The sequence below is a fragment of the Neovison vison genome, chromosome X (assembly GCF_020171115.1).
Source record: "Neovison vison isolate M4711 chromosome X, ASM_NN_V1, whole genome shotgun sequence".
NCBI classification, from domain to species: domain Eukaryota; kingdom Metazoa; phylum Chordata; class Mammalia; order Carnivora; family Mustelidae; genus Neogale; species Neogale vison.
This window is the reverse complement of record NC_058105.1, coordinates 6936523-6957368: the sequence shown is the minus strand read 5'-3', so window position 1 is coordinate 6957368 and position 20846 is coordinate 6936523. Positions and strand designations below refer to the sequence as shown.

General features: G+C 37.4%; 1 protein-coding gene across 3 annotated transcripts in view; it reads left to right on the top strand.

Moving 5' to 3' along the window:
* The window catches only part of GABRA3 (gamma-aminobutyric acid type A receptor subunit alpha3), a 408152-nt gene that overhangs the window by 257084 nt on the left and 130222 nt on the right, over positions 1–20846 (top strand). For all 3 annotated transcript variants that reach the window (XM_044235314.1, XM_044235313.1, XM_044235315.1), the window contains exon 4: positions 8096–8163. In XM_044235314.1, the coding sequence (XP_044091249.1) occupies positions 8096–8163 (68 nt within the window). The remainder of the gene's footprint in view (positions 1–8095; positions 8164–20846) is intronic.

Below are 20846 nucleotides of genomic sequence, written 5' to 3'. Positions count from 1 at the left end.
TGCAATACGTGCCCTCCATAATACCCACCACCTGGCTCCCATAACCTCCCACCCCCCGCCCCTTCAAAACACTCAGATTGTTTTTCAGAGTCCATAGTCTCTCATGGTTCATCTCCCCTTCCAATCCCTCAACCCCCTTCTCCTCTCCATCTCCATATGTCCTCCGTGTTATTTGTTATGCCCCACAAATAAGTGAAACCATATGATAATTGACTCTCTCTGCTTGACATATTTCACTCAGCATAATCTCCTCCAGTCCCATCCATGTTGATACAAAAGTTGGGTATTCATCAGTTCTGTTGGAGGCATAATACTCCATAGTGTATATGGACCACATCTTCCTTATCAATTCATCCGTTGAAGGGCATCTTGGTTCTTTCCACAGTTTGGCAACCGTGACCATTGCTGCTATAAACATTGGGGTACAGATGGCCCTTCTTTTCACTATATCTGTATCTTTGGGGTAAATATCCAATAGTGCCATTGCAGGGTCATAGGGAATCTCTATTTTTAATTTCTTAAGGAATCTCCACACTGTTCTCCAAAGTGGCGGCACCAACTTGCATTCCCAACAGTGGAAGAGGGTTCCCCTTTCTCCACATCCTCTCCAACACACATTGTTTCCTGTCTTGCTACTTTTGGCCATTCTGACTGGTGTATGGTGGTATCTCAATGTGATTTTAATTTGAATCTCCCTGATGGCTAGTGAAGATGAACATATTTTCATGTGTCTGATAGCCATTTGTATGTCTTCATTGGAGAAGTGTCTGTTTATCTTTTGAATATCACCACAGATTCACTTCTCCTTACCTCCTACATTGCAAAATGTGGTCAATTTTCCATTTATAGAATTCCATCAATTCTTTTCTTATATCTCAGATTGAAATCATAGATGTTCAGAATGATCTAGTAGTTATCTAGCTAAATTCAAGGAACCAGATGAAACGAGGTCCTCTACTCTTCTGCCAACTTGCCTCCTGTTGTGTTTCCATATACTAATAACAAACCACCCGAAAGAGAAAATCAAGAAAACAATGTCATTTACAATTGCATAGAAAAGAATAAGACACCTAGTAATAAATTTAACCAATTAACTTGTATACTTGGTGAAAGATATTAAAGATGACATAAATAAGTGGAAAGATAATCTGTTCTCATGGATTAGAAGAACGAATATTTTTAAATGTCCATATTACCCAAAGGAACCTATAGATTCAATATAATCTGTATCAAAACAGCAAAAACATTTTTCACAGAACTAGAACAAATAAAAAATCCTAAAATTTGTATAGAATCATGGAAGACCCCAAATAGTCAAAGCAATTTTGAGAAAGAATAAAGCTGAAGGTACCATGTTCCCAGATAGCCAACTATACTACAAATCTATAATAACCAAAATAGTATTATATTGGCATAAAAACAGGCATGTAGATTAATGGTAGATTAATGGAACAGTATAGAGAGTTCAGAAATGAATCTATACCTATATTGTCAGTTAGCAAAGCAAAAATATACACTGGGGAAAAGATAATCTCTTCAATTACTGATGTTGGGAAAGCTGGATAGTCAAATGCAAAAGAATAAAATTTGACCACTATCTAACACCATACACAAAAATCAATTCAAAATAGATTAATGACTTGAATATAAGATCTGAAACCATAAAACTCCTAGAAAAAAACAGATGGTAAACTCCTAGAAGTCAGTCATGGCACTGGATTTTTGGATCTGAGGCCAAAGCAAAGGCAATAAAAGCAAAAATAGAGTAGTGGGACTACATCAAACTAAAAAGCTTCTGCAAAGCAAAGAAAACCATCAATGAAATGAAAAGGCAGTCTACTGAATGGGAGAAAATATTTACAAATCATATATTTGATAAGGGGTTAATATCCAAGATACATAAAGAATTCAACTCAATAGCAAAAGAAACCTATAAACCAATTGAAGAATGGGCAGAGAAATTTAATAGACACTTTATGAAGAAGACATACAGATGGCTAATAGGCACATGAAAAAATGTTCAACATTTCTAGTTATCAGGGAAATAAAAATTAAAACTACAATGAGATATCACCTCACACCTGTTGGAATCACTATTATTAAAAAGAAAAATAATAATGTTAGGATGTAGAGAAAAGGGAACTCTTGTATACTGTTACACTGTTGGTAAAAGTGTAAATTGGCACAGCCACAATGTAAAACATTTTGAATGTTCCTCAAAACATTAAGTATATCTACCTTATAATCCAACTGTTACACTTCTGGATATTTATCTGATGAAAATGAAAATACTAATTCAAAAAGATATATGCACCCTTGTGTTCATTGAAGTATTATTTAGAATAGACAAGATATAGAAACAACTTGTGTTCATTGATAGATGAATGGATAAAAAAGATTATATGTTTAATGAAAGAAGGAAATGAAATGAGGAAATGAAAGGAAGAAGGAAATGAAAGAAGGAAATTTGGCCATTTGTGATTACATGCATGGGCCTTTAGGGTATTATGCTAAGTGAAATAAGGCAGACAGAGAAAAATACCATATGATTTCACCTATATGTGGGAACTAAAACAAAATAAAACAAATGAATAATTATCCTATGGTTTCACTCATATGGGGAACATAAGGAATAGCATGGAGGACCATAGGGGAAGGGAGGGAAAACTGAATAAGAAGAGATCACAAAGCCAGACAAACCAGGAGAGACTCTGGACCCTGGGAAACAAACTCAGGGTTATAGAAGGGAGAGGGGTGGAGGAATGGGGTAGCCTGGTGATGGCTATAAAGGAGGGCACGTGTTGTGATGAGCACTGGGTATTACACACAACTAATCAATTGTTGAACACAACATCAAAAACTAATGATGTACTACTACATGTTGGCTAATTGAACATAATAATAAAAAAAGGAAGAAAATAGCCTAGAAAAAAATGAACAAATAATACAAAAAATAGTCATAGACACAAAGAATAGATTGGTGGTTATCAGAGGGGAAAGGAATTGTGGGGTGGGAGAAAAGGGTGAAGGGGGTAAAGAAAAGTGTGATGGATGGTAACTAGACATATTGGGATCACTTTGTAGGGTATACAAATATCAAATTACTATGCTGTACAACTGAAACTAATGTTACATACCAATTTTGCCTCAATTAAATATATATTTGTTCTACTAATGAATCATTGAATATTATATCAAAAACTAATGTTATACTATACCTTTGCTAATTGAATCTTAATTTAAAAAAAAAGGAAAATACGTATTTGCAATACATTCCAGGTACCTGACACAGATGGTGCAGCATAAACACAGTGCTAGACGTCTAACCTATTAAATGTCAAAAGCTGAGAGCCTTGCCCAGTCTGCAAAAGAGGGTATGAGTCAATTGCAGAGACTAGATTAGGGCTAACACAGACTCTTGTAATTTCTGCTCCTCTAAATCACCTGTTACTCCTCTAGAGAGCTTATCTATAATTAATACTATAGGGGGTGGGGTTACTGAGGACTCACTGTATCTTAGTCCCCAAAGGTTATCAAAGACTAATGGAAAGGCTATTAACATAAGAAGAGAGCACACCAGCTCTCAGATCTGTGAAAGCCTGTTCATAAGTCACTGTAGCCCACTCCCTAAGTTCATGTGGCCAACCAACCAAGACAGTCACATGTGAACTAATTTCTACCAGACCAGTCTATCTTCAAGATGAAAAGTATGTACAGCAATAAATGCTTGTTCCCCCAAAACCCCCCAAACCACGGTTCCCCCAAAAAACCGTGATCTGGAAGTAAGAAAATAGAAATGTTAAGGTTTTGTTCTTCTAGCTCTTCTAGCCAAGTCTCCAGTCTTCAAAGCCACACTGTTCTTAGGAAGGTTGTCATTAGAAAAAATTGAAGAGTCCATTTTGTCCTAAAATGAGAAAAGAAGTTATAGTTGGCTTTTGGTCATAACATTCATCTTATGAGCTTGTCTCTAATGGAATTGTGACAAACTTTCACCATAAAATATTTCTGTATCAGTAAAAAAAAAAAAAAAAAATCAGACTTGAGCCAGAGGAAAGTGACTGAGAGAGAGAGATAGTGAGGATGTCTAAAACCACGTCAAAGGAAGAGGAGACATAGTTGAAGGAAGTCTGGATATTTAGTATGGAAAGGAAAAAGAAGAGCAAATTTAGGGGTACCACTATCACCTTCTTTCAATCTCTGAACATCTTTGAATCTCAAAAGATTGAGAAGCAAATGTTGTGTGAGTCCAAAGGGCAGTGCTAAGAACAGTGTTGCTTTTCTTTTTTTTAAGATTTATTTATTTATTTGAGAGAAAAAGAGAGAGCATGAGCAGGGAGAGGAGCAGAGACTTTGCACTGAGCATGGAGCCTGATGTGGGGCTTGACCTCATGACCCTGAGATCACGACCTGAGCTGAAATCAAGAGTTGGATGGTTAACCAACTGAGCTACCATGCAGGTGTCACAAGACCAATGTTTATGTGTGTGCTAAGGTGGAACAGCTAGAAGAGTCCATTTTGTCCTAGTAGGTTGAGGAACCTACTACTACTACTACTACTACTACTGGTTTCTGCTCAAAGGAGAAAATTAATGATTTCTTGGGCATCTTTTTTTTTTAAGATTTTATTTATTTATTTGACAGAGATCACAAGTAGGCAGAGAGGCAGGTGAGGCAGGGGGCAGGCTCTTTGCTGAGCAGAGAGCCCAATGGGGTCATGACCTCACTCAGAACCCTGGGATCATGACCTGAGCTGAAGGCAGAAGCTTAACCCGCTGAACCACCAGGAGCCACAGGAATATTTTTGAAGTCAAACTAGAAAACAGTTTGTTATGAACAACATAATCAATGTAAACACAGTGATCACTTTACTCTTTCAGATCAAGTAAACAGAATTGACATGGGGACTGGTTGATGAGTTCCCTACCAGTGGGAGTACAACTGAGGGCTAAGGTCATGTGTGTTCATGTAAAGACAGGAGCTTTCAAGCATTTCCAATATCACTGTAAATTGCAAAAGGAAAACAATTCTGTTCACCTTTGGTTTCAAAGGTTAACATTGGAAGGAAATTGGATCTCCAAATCAAATAAAACACCAAGAAACATCTGAAAACAATTATTAAACACAGTGGGGGGGTGAGGCCCTCTTATCTATCCATTAATTTATGTCTCACATTTGTCTCTTCTGAGAAGACTGTGAACAGGGCTTAGACTATGAATTGTAGCCCTCACCAGTTCTATTCTAATTCATTGATCTTTTCATTGAGTTAAATAAAAGCAAATTTCTAATCATTCTTTCACACAGAGAAGCTAGAGTGGTGAGTGGACACTCTCTTCTATCTCTGGGACCCAGGTCCTTAGATTTCTGGGTGACTTTTGTTTATTTGTACTTTACCCATTTATCATTGTTTGCTTTTTCCTTCAGTCCTTTTCTAATTATATCCTCTTCTCTTTCTTTCTTCTCTCCTTTTTTACTCTCCCTCCCCTTAACTTTACACCAGTGTACTGGACCAAACTTCCCATCTTTCCTTCTCTGCTGCAAAGTCAGGGAAATTTCTGAAGCCTGGGGTGACCCCTAACTCATTGGGAAAGCAGTTTCTCCACAATGTTTTCTTCTTAGCAATCAAGGGGTGCATTTTATGTGAAAGTGAATAGTTGAGATAGAGGGAGAGCACCAAATTTCCGTAAAACCTCCTACATTCCTCAGGCAGCTTGCTTCTTGCTACCATCGGTCACCTTTAGTCAGATGTTTTTTGCTTGACTTTACAGTCAGAGTTCCTCGTTAGTACAAAGAAAATATTCAGAATTTGTATGGTCCTATACCATCATTGTCAGGGACAGAAATCCAGAATCCAAGCCTTGCCGTCTTAGCCCAATACTCTTTGTTATAGCCATTTTCCTTTCTACCTATAGTGACTCCACTCTCCCCTGGGTCATCTCCTATAATTTAACTTTACCACCAGTATCTTTCTCCTTCTTTTTCTGTGGTCTGGGCAATCTGTTTTTAGTCTGTTTAACTATCTTACAATTTTACAATTATATTGGTTTAGAAAGTTGTTCTGTACTTACACCCTGCCTAGAATACTGGATTCAAGTGTAATTATGGTCTCTTCCATTACTTACTTAAATTTGTTTTATGTACTTGAGGGTAGGACAATACTTCTCTAGCCAGTAAACCTGGCAGTGTATCTGAAGGGACAAGTCTTCAGGAGGTATGTTCTGGGTCCTGAAATGTTATCTCTTCTCCTTCAAGTATAGAAATTGCTCTGAAAGAAGCCTATACTCCAGATAAAAAACAAAACTACTTAGAACACAGCTCTAAGGGCTCCAGGGTGACATAGTCTGTCAAGCAACCGATTCTTGGTTTTGACTCAGGATGTTATCTCAGGGTTGTGAGACTGAGCTCTGCAAGACTGAGCCCCAGAGGATCAAGCCTGGCGAAAGGGAGCCCTACAAGGGCAGGTTCTGCATTGGGCTCTGCATGGGACTCCACATTCATGTATAGTTTGCTTGGGATTCTCTCTCCCTCTCCTTTTGTCCCATCCACTTCTCATGTGTAATCTTTCTCTCTTATTCAAAAATAGGTAAATAAATCTTTAAAAATAAATGAAACATATCTCTAGTTTCAAAGACATGTTATTTGCTGATTAAGTCTGCAAGTAAAGTGTGTTTTGATGAATTGACTATATTGCTGATTATTATTATTACTATGAAAATGTAGATATATAGATGTATATAAGTATAAATCAAAACTTTTTTTAAGAGATTTTATTTATTTATTTGACACACAGAGATCACAAGCAGGCAGAGGGGCAGGCAGAGAGAGAGGAAGGGAAGCAGGCTCCCTGCAGAGCAGAGAGCCCGACATGGGGCTCAATCCCAGGACCCAGGGATCATGACCTGAGCCAAAGGCAGAGGCTTTAACCCACTGATCCACCCAGGTGCCCCAAGTATAAATCAAAACTTATGTGGCCTTATTGATATTGGCTGCGCTACTGGTGTACTCTTCTGGGGCTTGGTATTCTGGACGGAAATGGGATTTATTTGAATTTAATATAATGATGAAGTAGATGAAGTATTTGCTAGGCTGGTAGGGTTTCTTGTGTTCTATTTGAGGAATGGTGGAGTGTGTGGGTTAGTCTGATCTACACTGGGATAAATAGTGTTGACTGAAACAGGAAAAGAGAAAAACTTAGCAATGAAATAACTTTACCTCTCTGGGTATCAGTTTCCAACTTGGCAAATATGTGATGAGATTCGTCCATCCATACAAAAAATATTCAGTGAGTATCATCTGAGTAACAGGCTCCTTTTTAATGTACTGAGAATATAGAGATAACAAAACAGGGTCACTGCTATAGAGGACCTTTTGTGTAAGATGGGGATAATACAATAAGGAAAAATAAATGCAAAGAGAATGTGTCAAGTGATATCAGTCAACTTCAACTCTCGGTCACTTAACCCAATGAAAATGTATTTCTCATTCATGCAAAGTCTGTTGTGGAAACAGGCAACTTTCAGGGCAGTTGTCCTTCATGTCCTTCATTCCAGGATGTTTCAATCTTATGATAGCTCTATAATGACATGTTTCTATGATGACCATGGCAGGAAGGGTCTTACATTGGACATTAATTGTTCCAGCTAGAAAGGGACACATATAACTTCATTCCACAACCAAAAATAGTCACATGGCCTCTCCCTATGTTAAGTGGGCAGGGGAATGGGAGGGCAAACATTCCGTGTTTCTGGAAGTATTAAAGTTGGATATTAGAACCTACCACAGGTAAGGGTAATCCTGGTGTGAAATTCCAGCACATATGAATATCAGAGATCTCTCAGGGCTCTTAATCTTTAGAGTTTGGGGATTCTGTTGTTATTCTCAATGATACCTAAAGGGATAAACTTTGTACCTGTACTTAGCAAGTTGTCTGAACAAATAGCATAGGTGAAAAGTTTTTGAGAGGTTTTCCTATCACTCTGTCAGGTATACTTTTTCAGATGTAGCAAGTTAGCTGTCATTTGGAGTACTGCACTGGACTTTCTTTGAGTTAAGGGAATTGGCTTTCATGACACTCTGCTTTTCTACTTTCTTTGGCCTAGATGCAGTGACTGAAGTGAAGACTGACATCTATGTGACCAGTTTTGGCCCTGTGTCAGACACTGATATGGTAAGTTATAGTTCCTGCAAAGGTAAAAGTGAAACAAGATGCAACAGATCAAAGAAAATAAATTGGAGTTTGTTACTACCTTCTAGGGAGAAACCTTGTCTCATACGAATTCCTTACCTTCGCCATCCTACATTTGGCCAAATTTGTCTTTTCCTTTGCTCTCCCCATGTAGTCACATATAAAGCATATGCCCTCATGAGGACTACCCTTCCCTTCTTTCCACAACACATCTTTCAAAATTAAACTTGTATCCCTATGCTCAAATTTTCCCTGACTTCTCTCTTCATATTTTGTCAGCACTCCACACATATTAACAGAGATAGGTTACATGAGGAGAGCATTGCGGTAAACACTCTCAGAGTGTCAGCAGCCTGCAGTATCATCCAAGAAATCTGTTCCTTGCAAAAAGGCCCTATTCAGTGGGGGTAATGGACTGGCAATGGTGATGCAAAATATTTGGAGAAAGAGTCAAAACCACTTTTGGAAACTGTTTCTTCTACAGATGTGAGCAGGGAAAACTTCAGAGGAAAGTCAAGGAATAGGGCAGGATATAGCAGAGGTAGTAAAGGGAGACTCAAGAGTCATCTTCAGTGACTTCCCTTCTCCTTCCATTATGCCTTGCTGCCAAAGCAAAGAATGTAGTAGTGTTGAGACAGGAGACCCCATCCTAAAGGACCACCCAGTTAATACCTACTATGTATCAGATATCTGATAGAATAATTTTCATAAAGGGAAATAAGCTATTATATGCTCAATATGCCTGGCAGTTAATAGATGCTCAAAGAATATTTATTGAATGAGTGACTTTGTATGGAAAATAAGAATCTTAAAATCAAAAAGAAATATCCAAAAAATATGAAATGTCCATGATCACTACTTGGATTTTTTTCTGTTGTATCTTCAGTGGGACTACTACTTAGCAAGGGACAAGACTTCTTTAGACCTGTTGGTAAATATAAACAGTTGTATAAGGATGTGATAGAATTTGCCTGTGGGTAATATAGAATTATTGAGTGGATATTAATAGGGAAGTAAAAATATACAAGTATTGTTTTAGAATGATTTAGAATTACCTAGCAGTCTGTACAAGATGGACTCCAAGTGGGAAAAGACTTGAGGCTAAGAGTTGGTTTAGGTATGTTGATTTTACATGGCTCTTCTTTCAATCAGGCAAGGTCCATGACTTATTTGGAGAAGTAGGTTAGTTTTCAGCAGAGGGAATCATGGGTGGTTGTGAGGCTGGACCTGAACTTTGCTTTTCAAGTGTGGAGAAAAGAGGATACAAAAATATAACAGACTCCTTGTATATCCCTTAAGGGCAAGTACAAAGTCTTCATGGCTTCCCTGGCATTTAATAGAATACTTGACACATAGGGAGAGCTCAGTAAGGGGCAAGTTTGATGTATGAGGGGTGGAGGAGACAGGTATCTCACAAGGACATCAGGAAAGCCTGTATTTCTAGATTATGCCCTCTCAACATGTTTACTAACGCCCACAGCTTTAGATCCATGCATGTGTTAAAACTATTGTTCAGTTGGTCATTCAACATTGCATTAAGGGTCTCTAGGATTCCCTATATTCAGAGAGCTTATAGGCCACTGGAGATAACCAGATTCACCAGGGATATGCAGCTCTCTCTTTGTTTTTCTGGGAACTAATGATGAATTAGGATTTTTGTAAGAAAGTGACTAAAGCTACTCTATGAACACACATTTATATTCATACACTCTCATTTACTCTCACTTATACACCAGCATCCACAAATACATTCAGAAAAATATACATGTACACAAAAAATACATACTTGATAAAAAATAGTCCACGTGCTATCCCAGGCACTTCACGAACACACATGTGCAAACAGATACCTAAATGCAGGAATACTATGGAAACATATATGTAGCCCCTACCCAAACCAGCTACTCTCCCTGCTCCTTCCCCACCCAAGTTGGCACACATGGGTATGCAGAGGCCCTTCAGACATTTCAAACAATCCAGATATTCTATCGCTTGAAGTTTTGTATACTACTTGCTTGTTTTTCTCCTCCACGATTAAGTAGAAATAACAGAATGGTTTTCCTGATATGGAGGGCAGACTTTAATCAAATAAACTTCAGGTTATTTTTAGCTGCACTTCTATCTTGTTACAAGGTAGAATAGCTATGATCACTCTGACTGGGAAACACATTAATGGTGTTTTAAAATTTCTTTTTCCTGTACAACTTAGTATACTGTGACAATTGACCCTCGGTCAGGGATGATTTTTTGAGTGAAACATCAGAAAGTTGTCTGACTTTAACAACTAGCTGAAGCAACAAACCCAGCTCTCCTGAGACTACAGACTACTTGGGCAAGTAGATGAAAATTAGAGCTGGCTGGGTTCTTGAATCACTTTCAGCCAAATGGAATTTTGGTCCAAAATACTTTCTTAAGGAAATAGGGACAAGTTTCTTGTCCGTAAAGAAGAAAAACTGTGGTGCCAGTTTGAACATTGAACCAGTATCACCCATAACCCTTTGCAGCCGTTGTAATCCTTACTCAAACACTGACATTCACAGACATAGATCCTGAGTTTGACAAAAAGCTCCATTGGGGCACCTGGGTGGCTCAGTGGGTTAAAGCCTCTGTCTTCAGCTCAGGTCATGGTCTCAGGGTCCTGGGATCAGGCCCCACATGGGGCTCTCTGCTCAGTAGGAAGCCTGCTTCTCCCTTTCTCTCTCTGCCTGCCTCTCTGCCTATTTGTGATCTCTCTCTGTCAAATAAATAAATAATATCTTTAAAAAATGCTCCATTAAGGGTCGTATCTGTTTTGTTAATCTTCATATCATCAATACCTTATCAATGTTTGGCACATGTTAGACTAACAACTATTTGTTAAATGCAAGAATAAATGAGATGGCACAAATTAAATTTGAGGGGAAAATTATAACTGTGCTCCTCCACTTGACTGAAAGTCCTTCAAAGTTAGAGAATATGTCTGATACATTTCTGTATCTCTAGCACCTAGCATAAGAACTGATACAATTCCTTTTTAAAGTGTTTACTGAAATGATATGAAACATTAGTACCAAGTCATGCAGACAAAGAGTAAAGTAGCTTTCTTTAGGAGATACTATGGAATAGCAAGTCTAGTAAGTCCATTGGGCTACTAGTTTGGGTGGCTTTGCCACTTATGAATATAAAGAGATGTGACAATAGGGAATTGGGCAGATAGATGAAAGCAAACAGTAGTAGATGTTTCTAAACATGGGATGTTTAGATGGGAAAAGTCAGAGAAAGAAAATTTATTAAAGAGTACAGATATAAATTGGAAACTGATTACAATGGGAATTTTATAGGCATCACAAATGAAAGTCTTGCATTAACCATTTGTAACAAATAAAGCTTGATGGTATAAAAAAAATATATGGTGCTCCTCAGCAGTAACACCAATCCTATACCCATGCTCTTCCAGGAGACAGAACAAGGGATACAATTCCAATTTGAATTATCCAAGGCCATATGACCTTCTATGACTTTCTATTTTTAGAAGAATTTACACCATTTTCTCAATCCATGTATGGAAAGAATGGTATAGGTAACAATGAAGAGAGGGTTGCAAAAAAATTAGTGAAAATGCAGTTTCATTGCCTCTTCTCTCTCAAATTGGTTATGTTTATTCCTCACCAGTGAGCAATGACTCTTGGCAAGTGGAAATTTTCCCTGGTCTCTCAAGAGCCTTTGAATCAGAATGCAGAGAAAGTGGGATACTGGCTAAGAAATGGAATGCTATGCATATGATCAGTGATTGGAAAGGAAGGTAGAAAGGTGACAGTTGATAATTCTCTAAGAGAGTAGATCTTAAGTGTTCTTACCACACACACACACACAGACACAGGTGACTATATGAGGTGATAGAGGTGTTAATTTGATTGTGGTAATTATTTCACAGTGTATACATATATTAAATGATCACATTATAAATCTTTACAAATCACATTGTACAACTTAAATGTATACGATTTTTATTTGACAATCATAACTCAGTAAAGCTGGAAAAAAGAAAGCTAACAGCTGAGAAAATTTGGATGCTCTCCTAGTCTGAAACACCTTCTAAGCTAAACTCCTTCCTAAGGCCCCAGATTTTGACATGCCACAGTTTCAGGGACCCAGGGTCTATCTTAATGTACTGATAAAGCTAGTGAGAAAATGAGGAGGACAAAGAGCATGTTAGTAGAGTCAGAACGAGAACAACTGGGAAACTTAAAATGCCAATTCTAGGTATTGTCAACGTCACTCTCTTCCCAGGGATGCTTTAACTGTTAAGATACCTGCTTGGTCTCCCATCCAAGTACTAACCAGGCCCGACCCTGCTTAGCTTCCGAGATCAGACGAGATCAGGCACGTTCAGGGTGGGGTAGGGAATTTGGGTAAATTGGAAGGGGAGGTGAACCATGAGAGACTATGGACTCTGAAAAACAGTCTGAGGGGTTTGAAGTGGCGGGGGGGGCGGTGGGAGGTTGGGGTACCAGGTGGTGGGTATTATAGAGGGCACGGCTTGCATGGAGCACTGGGTGTGGTGAAAAAATAATGAATACTGTTTTTCTGAAAATAAATAAATTGGAAAAAAAAAAAGATACCTGCTTGGTAACAACTGTCAGCTGCTACTTGTCGACAGCGAATCTTCCCAGGGTATACAGTGGACAGCCAGGTTATGAGGCAAGTAATACAATAAGAGAACTAATCAAATAGCCTAATGAAAAAAAAAGAAAAAAGAGGCTATGAATATGAATTCATAAAAGATATAATCATGATTCTTTTTAACAGATGGTATATATTTTAGTCTGACTACTGTTTGTGAAAATCATGCAAAGTTACCAGAGTATCCAAAGACCATAAAAGAAGAAATTGGTGTTGATTAAAAAGAAATTAGCACAGAGGCCTCTTTCCTGGTGGCAGTGGGCTTGAAATTGTTGTACCTGTTTCCTGCCTAGCACTGGAAAAAGTGGCGATGTTCATTTCAAGACCTCACTTACAAGTAGTAAGGCACAGAATGAAGGGGAGCCTTTGTCTATTTTGAAAGCCTCTTGGGCTGTCAGTTTCCTCTTATTCTATAAGATACTATACTCCCAGACGCAACATAGTTAGGAGTCCACGTCTATGGGGTTTTGCCTAGGAATCCATGCCCAGAAATCTCCTGGCTACTTTTATGTGAAATAGATGGGCAGGCCACATAAACAATGCTAATAAGACTATTTCAAGGACTAAAAGCAATTGAAAGGGACAGGTAGATTATAATTCTTCAAAATTCAGAATGATGGTAAGAAGGCAAAGAGCAAAGGGAGGACTGTATGGTCAAAATAAGGGGGGAGTGGTCTACCTATGAGGCAATGAATGCCTTTACTGTAATGCAATTGTCAAGTACCTTAGCCGTAGAACCTGCTAATATTAAATCAGATTTGTAGTCCCTTTCTAGAAGCCTGCTTTAATACACTGCACAGTGTTAGAGAATTGAAGACATTCAGGGTCTAACACTAAACCAGAAATTCTTCCCCAAGTGCTATAAGTCATCTTTGCCTAGTGTAGTGCCTTTCCCAGGAGACAGATTTAAGTTTATTATCTGGGATATTTTATTTAAATGCCCCACAAAACAATGACATTTATTTGTCAGTTTGGAGGCCATCATTTTTTGAGAGTATACAAGGATTCAATTTGCAAAGAAGGAATTTATTTCATTGTTAGAATGGTCAGGTCAAAGTTGATTGCTTTTGGCCAAAGGTCATGGTATACTTATGGAGCAAATAATCACTATGTGATTTCCCCCAATAATTCTGACTATACAAAAAATAATGTTAAAAATGGATACCCATAACCTAGCTTTTTTTAAAAAGATTTTATTTATTTATTTGACAGAGAGAAAGATAACACAAGTAGGCAGAGAGAGAGGGGGAAGCAGGCCCCCCGCTAAGCAGAGAGCCCGATGTGGGGCTCGATCTCAGGACCCTGAGATCATGACCTGAGCTGAAGGCAGAGGCTTAACCCACGGAGCCACCCAGGTGCCCCATAACCTAACTTTTTTAAATCTTAAAAATTTTTCCATGGTTTTTCTCAAAATAAAAAATCTTTGGTGATATAGATGAAGTCCCCTATGTACCTTATCCTGATTCTATTTTTCTCTCTCACTCTCTCCCCAGTTAGAGATAATTAAAACAATGAATTTTCTTTTTTTGGTCATTTCTACACATATTCTAGACTTATAACTAAAAATGTATATATCACATGGAATAGCAAATATTGCAATAAATAACACATAGTGGTTTTCAAATTATAAATATATTTCAAACTATAAAATGGATCATAGCTTGTGTATTATTTTACAATTTTTTTCAACCATGTTTCATAAGTTATTATTTTTGATACATTTAACTCTAATTCATTTATTTTAACTGCTATACAGTATTTCAGTGTATGCATATTTTTTATTTATACATTTGTCCAATTATCTTGCCAATGTTCATTTAGGCTCTTTCTAAATTTTTTGCTATTATAAACACTGATAACAATAAACATTCTTTTTTTAAAGATTTTATTTATTTATTTGTTTGTTTGTTTATTTGAGAGAGAGAGATCACAAGTAGGCAGAGAGGCAGGCAGAGGGAGAGGAGGAAGTAGGCTCCCTGCTGAGCAGAGAGCCTGATGTGGGGCTCAATCCCAGGACCCTAAAATCATGACCTGAGCTGAAGGCAGAGGCTTAACCTGCTGAGCCACTCAGGCACCCCAAGAATAAACATTTTTGTACACATCTTCTTGAAAACATGTTTGAGTTTTTGTAGGGTATGTACTTACAGATAATTTTTTTTTTATTTGTAGCAGTTGTACATTTTTAACTTTTTTCTTTTTCAGATAGGACCAAATTACAATCTTAATGGGCTATAATAATTTATAATCCCACTGGCAGGGTATGAAAGGCTCATTTCTCCACAGTTTTGTTAACTCTCTATTATTACAGTATTTTTTTGCCATTCTGATGAGCACGTAATGGTGTCTAATTGATATTAGTGGCATTTTCCACCTTTGAGGTTAAGCACTCTTATGTGTTTAGTGGCCAAATGACCACTAAAAACAAGGTAACTTTGCATGCATGTGTGTGTGTGTGTGTGTGTGCATGTTTGTGTGATTGGTGTTTCTTAGGTCACTAGTCTGATTCTAGCTCCAAAACACTGGTAATTTAAGTTTTGATTCCTATCTTATGAAGGCAGAACTCATAATGTGGGAGTTTCTACAAGATTTTCTAGAAAGGACAAACAAATGACAATGAACGGTAATAAATATAGATACACCTACTGATACTACTACATTTTATTAGTAGTTTTCTAAGGTGTGTATGTGTGTGTTTATAAATGTATTTGAAGTTTTGCAACTTCTCTTTTGTCCCCTATTAAGATGATTGCATGATTTCTCTCCTTCAATCTATTAATACAGTTAATTACATTAATAGTTTTCTCTAATGTAGGTCATCTTTTACATTCCTTGAAAAAAATCATACTTGATAATGATTTTTAAATGCATGTATTAGTTTGTTTAACTATTATTTTTTTCATGATTCTTTGTATCTGTGTTCATAGGAGTTCCCAATTTAAACCACTTCTCAAGACCTCTCTACTCTTGTCACCCTATAATCTGTTCTTTACAAGATGGTAGTGATTATAACACACACACACACACACACACACACACACACACTCTGACACACACACACATACACACAGAAAATAGTTTAATGGAACTTCAAGTACAAATTACCCAGTTCAAAAATAAACATTTTTTTGGCCAATCTTATTTAATCTGTATTCCTACCCCTATCCCCAGTTGTTCACCCCATTTTGTCTCTTTTTCTTTATTAAACGTACCAGGAGCTCCTTTTCTATATTATAAGTGTTTTCAAAGTAAGCTGTTTTGGGTTTTGTTTATCATATGTATTTTTTATTTTCTGTTTTCTGTGTCACCAATTTTTGCATTTGTTTGGATAACTTTTTTTCTTTCACTCTTCCTTCCCTCTCTCCCTCCCATCCATCCATACTTATTCGTTTTTTATTAGAAGCTCATCAGATCTCCACCATCTATGGGCCAGATAGAGGAGCACACAGTGCAGGGACTAACACACATCATGAGTAGTGGCAGGGGGTGGAGGGAGCAAGGTGGTTTCAGGATGTCCATGGTTGGTTGGAGGTGGAAGGAAAGTAGGAAACAGGTAGAAACCAGAGGTGCTCCTGCCACTGCTGCACCCCTGCCTTTCCCACAAGTGTCAATTATCTTTTTCTTTACTTTACTTGGGGTACTGTGTGGTTCTTCTGGTTTCTTGAGATAGATTAGTTTAAACTTTTATTTTTTTTTAAGGCTAACATTAAGGTTTCTTTATAGCTATCAATTTCCTTCCAAGTACCACTTGAGTGTCCCACTGCAAGATTTCATATTCTGTGAGCGCTTTCAGTGTTGTTCAGTCCTAATATCCATTATGGTTTTTCTTTGTTTCTTGAAATTTTTATAGTAGGGTTTTTAATTTTTACATGTAAAACTTTGCTATAAATTTCTAATTTAATACCTCATATTGAAAAGATGGTTTGAAGGATATGAAATATTTATGTGTCTTGAGATTTGTTTTGTGACTTAGCACATGATCACTTATTTTTTGTAAAAAATGTGTTTTAGTAAGAGGTGATTAAGTCTATATATATGCAGATACATATATATCTATCTATATAGAGATCTATCTATCTCTTAGCTCCTCTTATCATTTGGGTTTTTTGCCATTCTGATGAGCCTGTAATGGTGTCTAATTGATATTAGTGGCATTTTCCTGATTACTTATTTTAATCATACAAATCGTTCTGATTGTTCTTTCATTCGTTGAGAATCAATGGGTGTGTTACATTCTCCTTATAATTCAAATTTGTCTTATGTATTTTGAGTCCATGTTATCTCATACATAAAAATTTAGAATTGGTATTTTTCCATTGAATATACTTTATTTTTTAATGTAATGATATTTTTATCCCAAAGAAAAATGTTTGCCTTATAGTCTACTCTGTATGTTATAGCTTTACTACATTATTTTGATAGTATTTTCCCATATATATGTTTCTATTGCTTTACTTTTAACCTGTGTTTTTATGTTTCTTTAGGCATGACTCATATATGCATAACATGTGGCTACACTATTTATCCTTAGAATATATTGTTTCTACTATCTCATTTGTTCTTTTCCCCATGTTTTTACATGCTTTATTTTTACTTGTCTTCTATAGATTGAAGCATTTTCTATATTCCCAATTGTTTTTCTCTACTATTTTATAAGTTTTATATTTTATGTCTAGTACATTTTTTAGTGGTTACTTTAAACATTAACATGCATACTCGACCTAAAGTTAAATATCTCCACTCTCCTCCCAAGTAATACAACAGTGCATTAACCAACATATCTCTACTCCCTCCTTCCATTAGATTTACTCTAGTTATTTGTTCCACCTAGTTTTTTTAGCCCTTATTATCATTTGTAGAGAGCCAGTATTTGTTTAGTTTAACCATATGTTGGTTAATAGTTGTGCTCCATCTTCTATCTTCCTGTTATTTTAATTTTCAACTACATTAAGAACTTATTTTAATAGTTCTTTTCATGAGGATTTATTCAATCATTTCTTTATCAAAAATATTTATATTTCATATTTTCTGATGCTCTTTGGTGGAGGAGTACAAGATGGTGGAATAGGATGACCCTAAACTTGCCCCTTCCCATATTTATAACTAGATAACACATCTAAGTCAATAAATGAGAGAGTGCTCCAAAGACTGGCAGAATAAACTTCACAACCAAATGTAGAGAAGAAGTGTGTCAGAGAGGTTGGGAAGGGCAGAACCAGTAGTGGAGAGCTGCCCACAGAAGGGATGGAATGTGGTCATGGAGAGGAGAAAGCACAAGGGAGCCCACACAGGGGAAATAAATCCTTGTGACATCTGGCTTTGAAAAGCAGAGGGGCTGAATTCCATTAATTTGTATAACTGGCAGGACTTGGAGCCTGGAGTTTTAAAAGTCAGCTGACTCAGCATTGGGTAAGCTGGAAGGGTAACTGATAGCTAGGTCCCTGCCCTTAAAAAGACAACAAACTGGAATTTGGGTAAATTGGAAGGGGAGGTGAACCATGAGAGACTATGGACTCTGAAAAACAGTCTGAGGGGTTTGAAGTGGCGGGGGGGTGGGAGGTTGGGGTACCAGGTGGTGGGTATTATAGAGGGCACGGCTTGCATGGAGCACTGGGTGTGGTGAAAAAATAATGAATACTGTTTTTCTGAAAATAAATAAATTGGAAAAAAAAGACAACAAACTGAGGAAAAGCAACATAGAAGTGACAGCTTGCACAACTGGAGGGAGATCTGTTTATATTTTTGTGGAGTGTATTGGGGAACTTCTCTGGGAACAAAGAAGCCGTGGTGCCATTTTTTTTCCCTCCCCCCCCCAGATAAACTCAGAGCCACCTGTGAGAGGTGGGACTACACAGACACTTGCTACCTAAACTGTTAGCAGTGTGTCCCACCTGCAAGTTTTCCTAAGGACTGGTCCACTCCAAGCTTGCTGGCCTGTGTCCTGGACTTAATATAAATTTTATTTACATTGCACATACCCCACCCTGCTTTTGCCTTGCAGTGCTGCACCCATGTGGCCACCATGCTTAGGGATCCTGCCTATTGCTAGTGGCTCAGTATAAACTTTGTTAATGCCACGTGTCCACCTTGACCAGCAACTGCATGCACAGATACTTTGTACCCCTGGCTACCTCCACTGCTGCATGCCTCACCCTTGATTACCACTGTGATTTGAGGGATCAGCCTAGGACTAGCAGCTCAGTGCAAATTTTGCTAACACCAACATCCTACCCCTGCACCCTCCTATAGTCTATGCTCTCCCTCAGAGCTAGTATGTCTGGGTCTCACACCACAGAGTGCACACACAGCCCACAACAGGCAGAAAATCAGTGCAGAAGTCTGGACTGAAAAGGAAGGCTACACAGACATAACAGCAGGATGCAAGCAACACACATAGGAGGCTTCCTTGAAGTGCCAGGTTCTGATGAACAGGGGTCACTACACTGCAGGGCACTACAGAAACTCTTCTTCATAAAGCCACTACTTTCAAGAGGAAAATGTGTAGCTGACTTTCCTAAAACAGAGAAAGAGACACAGAGAGGTATCAAAATGAAAAGACAGAGGAATTTGTTCCAAATGAAAGAATACAAAAAAAAATCACAATAGAATATCTAAGTGAAACTGAAATAAGTCATATGCTTGATAGAGAATTTAAGGCAATGATCATAAAGATACTCATTGGACTGGAGAAAAGAGTAGAGGACATCAGCGAGACCCTTCACAAAGAGATAAAAAATAACATATCAGAGATGAAGAACTCTATAAATGTAATTAAAAATACAATAGATGGAACACATGTAAGCTACAGGAAGCAGAGGATCATATCAGTGACATGGATGATAGAACAATTGAAAGCAATCCAGCTGAACAGATAAAAGACAGATAATGCATAATGAGAATAGACTTAGGGAACTCAGAGACCACATCAACCATAATCATATTAATATTATAGGGATCCCAGAAGAAAAAGAGAGAGAAAGGGATAAGGAAATATATTTGAAGAAATAATAACTGAAAACTTCCTGAATCTGGAGAAGGAAACAGATGTCCAGTTCAGGAGGCATAGTGATCCCCCAACACATTCAACCCAAGGAGGTCCACACAAAGACACGTAGTAATAAAATGGTTTTAAAAAAAAGGATACAGAAAGAATTTTAAATGTTACAAGAGAAAAGAAGACAGTTACATACAAAGGAAACCCAATAAAAATCAGCTGATTTTTCAGGAGAAACTTTGCAGGCTAGAAGCGGGTATTGTGATATATTCAGATTGCAGAAAGGGAAAAATCTGCAGCCAAGAATACTCTATCCAGCAAAGCTAACATTCAGAATAGAAGGAGAGATAAGAAGTTTCTCAGACAAACAAAAAACTAAAGGAGTTCATGACAACTAAACCACACCTACAAGAAATACTAAAGGGGATTTTTTGACAGGAAAAAAAAAAGACCATAAATAGGAGTAAGAAAAGTAGGAAACACAAAAGTGTAAAAATAAGTATATCTGTAAAATTGAGTCAAGGGACTCTTGACACACTTACATCAATAGACAGAGCATCTAAATAGAAAATCAACAAAGAAACAGTGGCTTTGAATGACACAATAGACTAGATGGGTTTAACAGTTATATTCAGAACATTCTATCCTAAAACAGCAGAATACATATTATTTTCAAGTGCATGTAGAACATCCTCCAGAATAGATCACATTTTAGGCCATAAAACAAGTCACAGCAATTTCAAAAAGATCAAAGTAATACCATGCATGCTTTCTGACAACATGCTATGAAACTGGAAATCAACCACAAAAAAAAAAAATCTGCAAAAAGCACAAATACATGCAGGTTAAATAATATGCTACTAAACAATGAATAGGCCAAACAAGAAATCAATGAAAAAATTTAAAAGTACGTGGAAACGAATGAAAATGAAAACACAATGGTCCAAAATGTTTGCGATACAGCAAAAAAATGCCCCTAAAGGAGGAAGTTTATAGAAATACAGGCCCACAT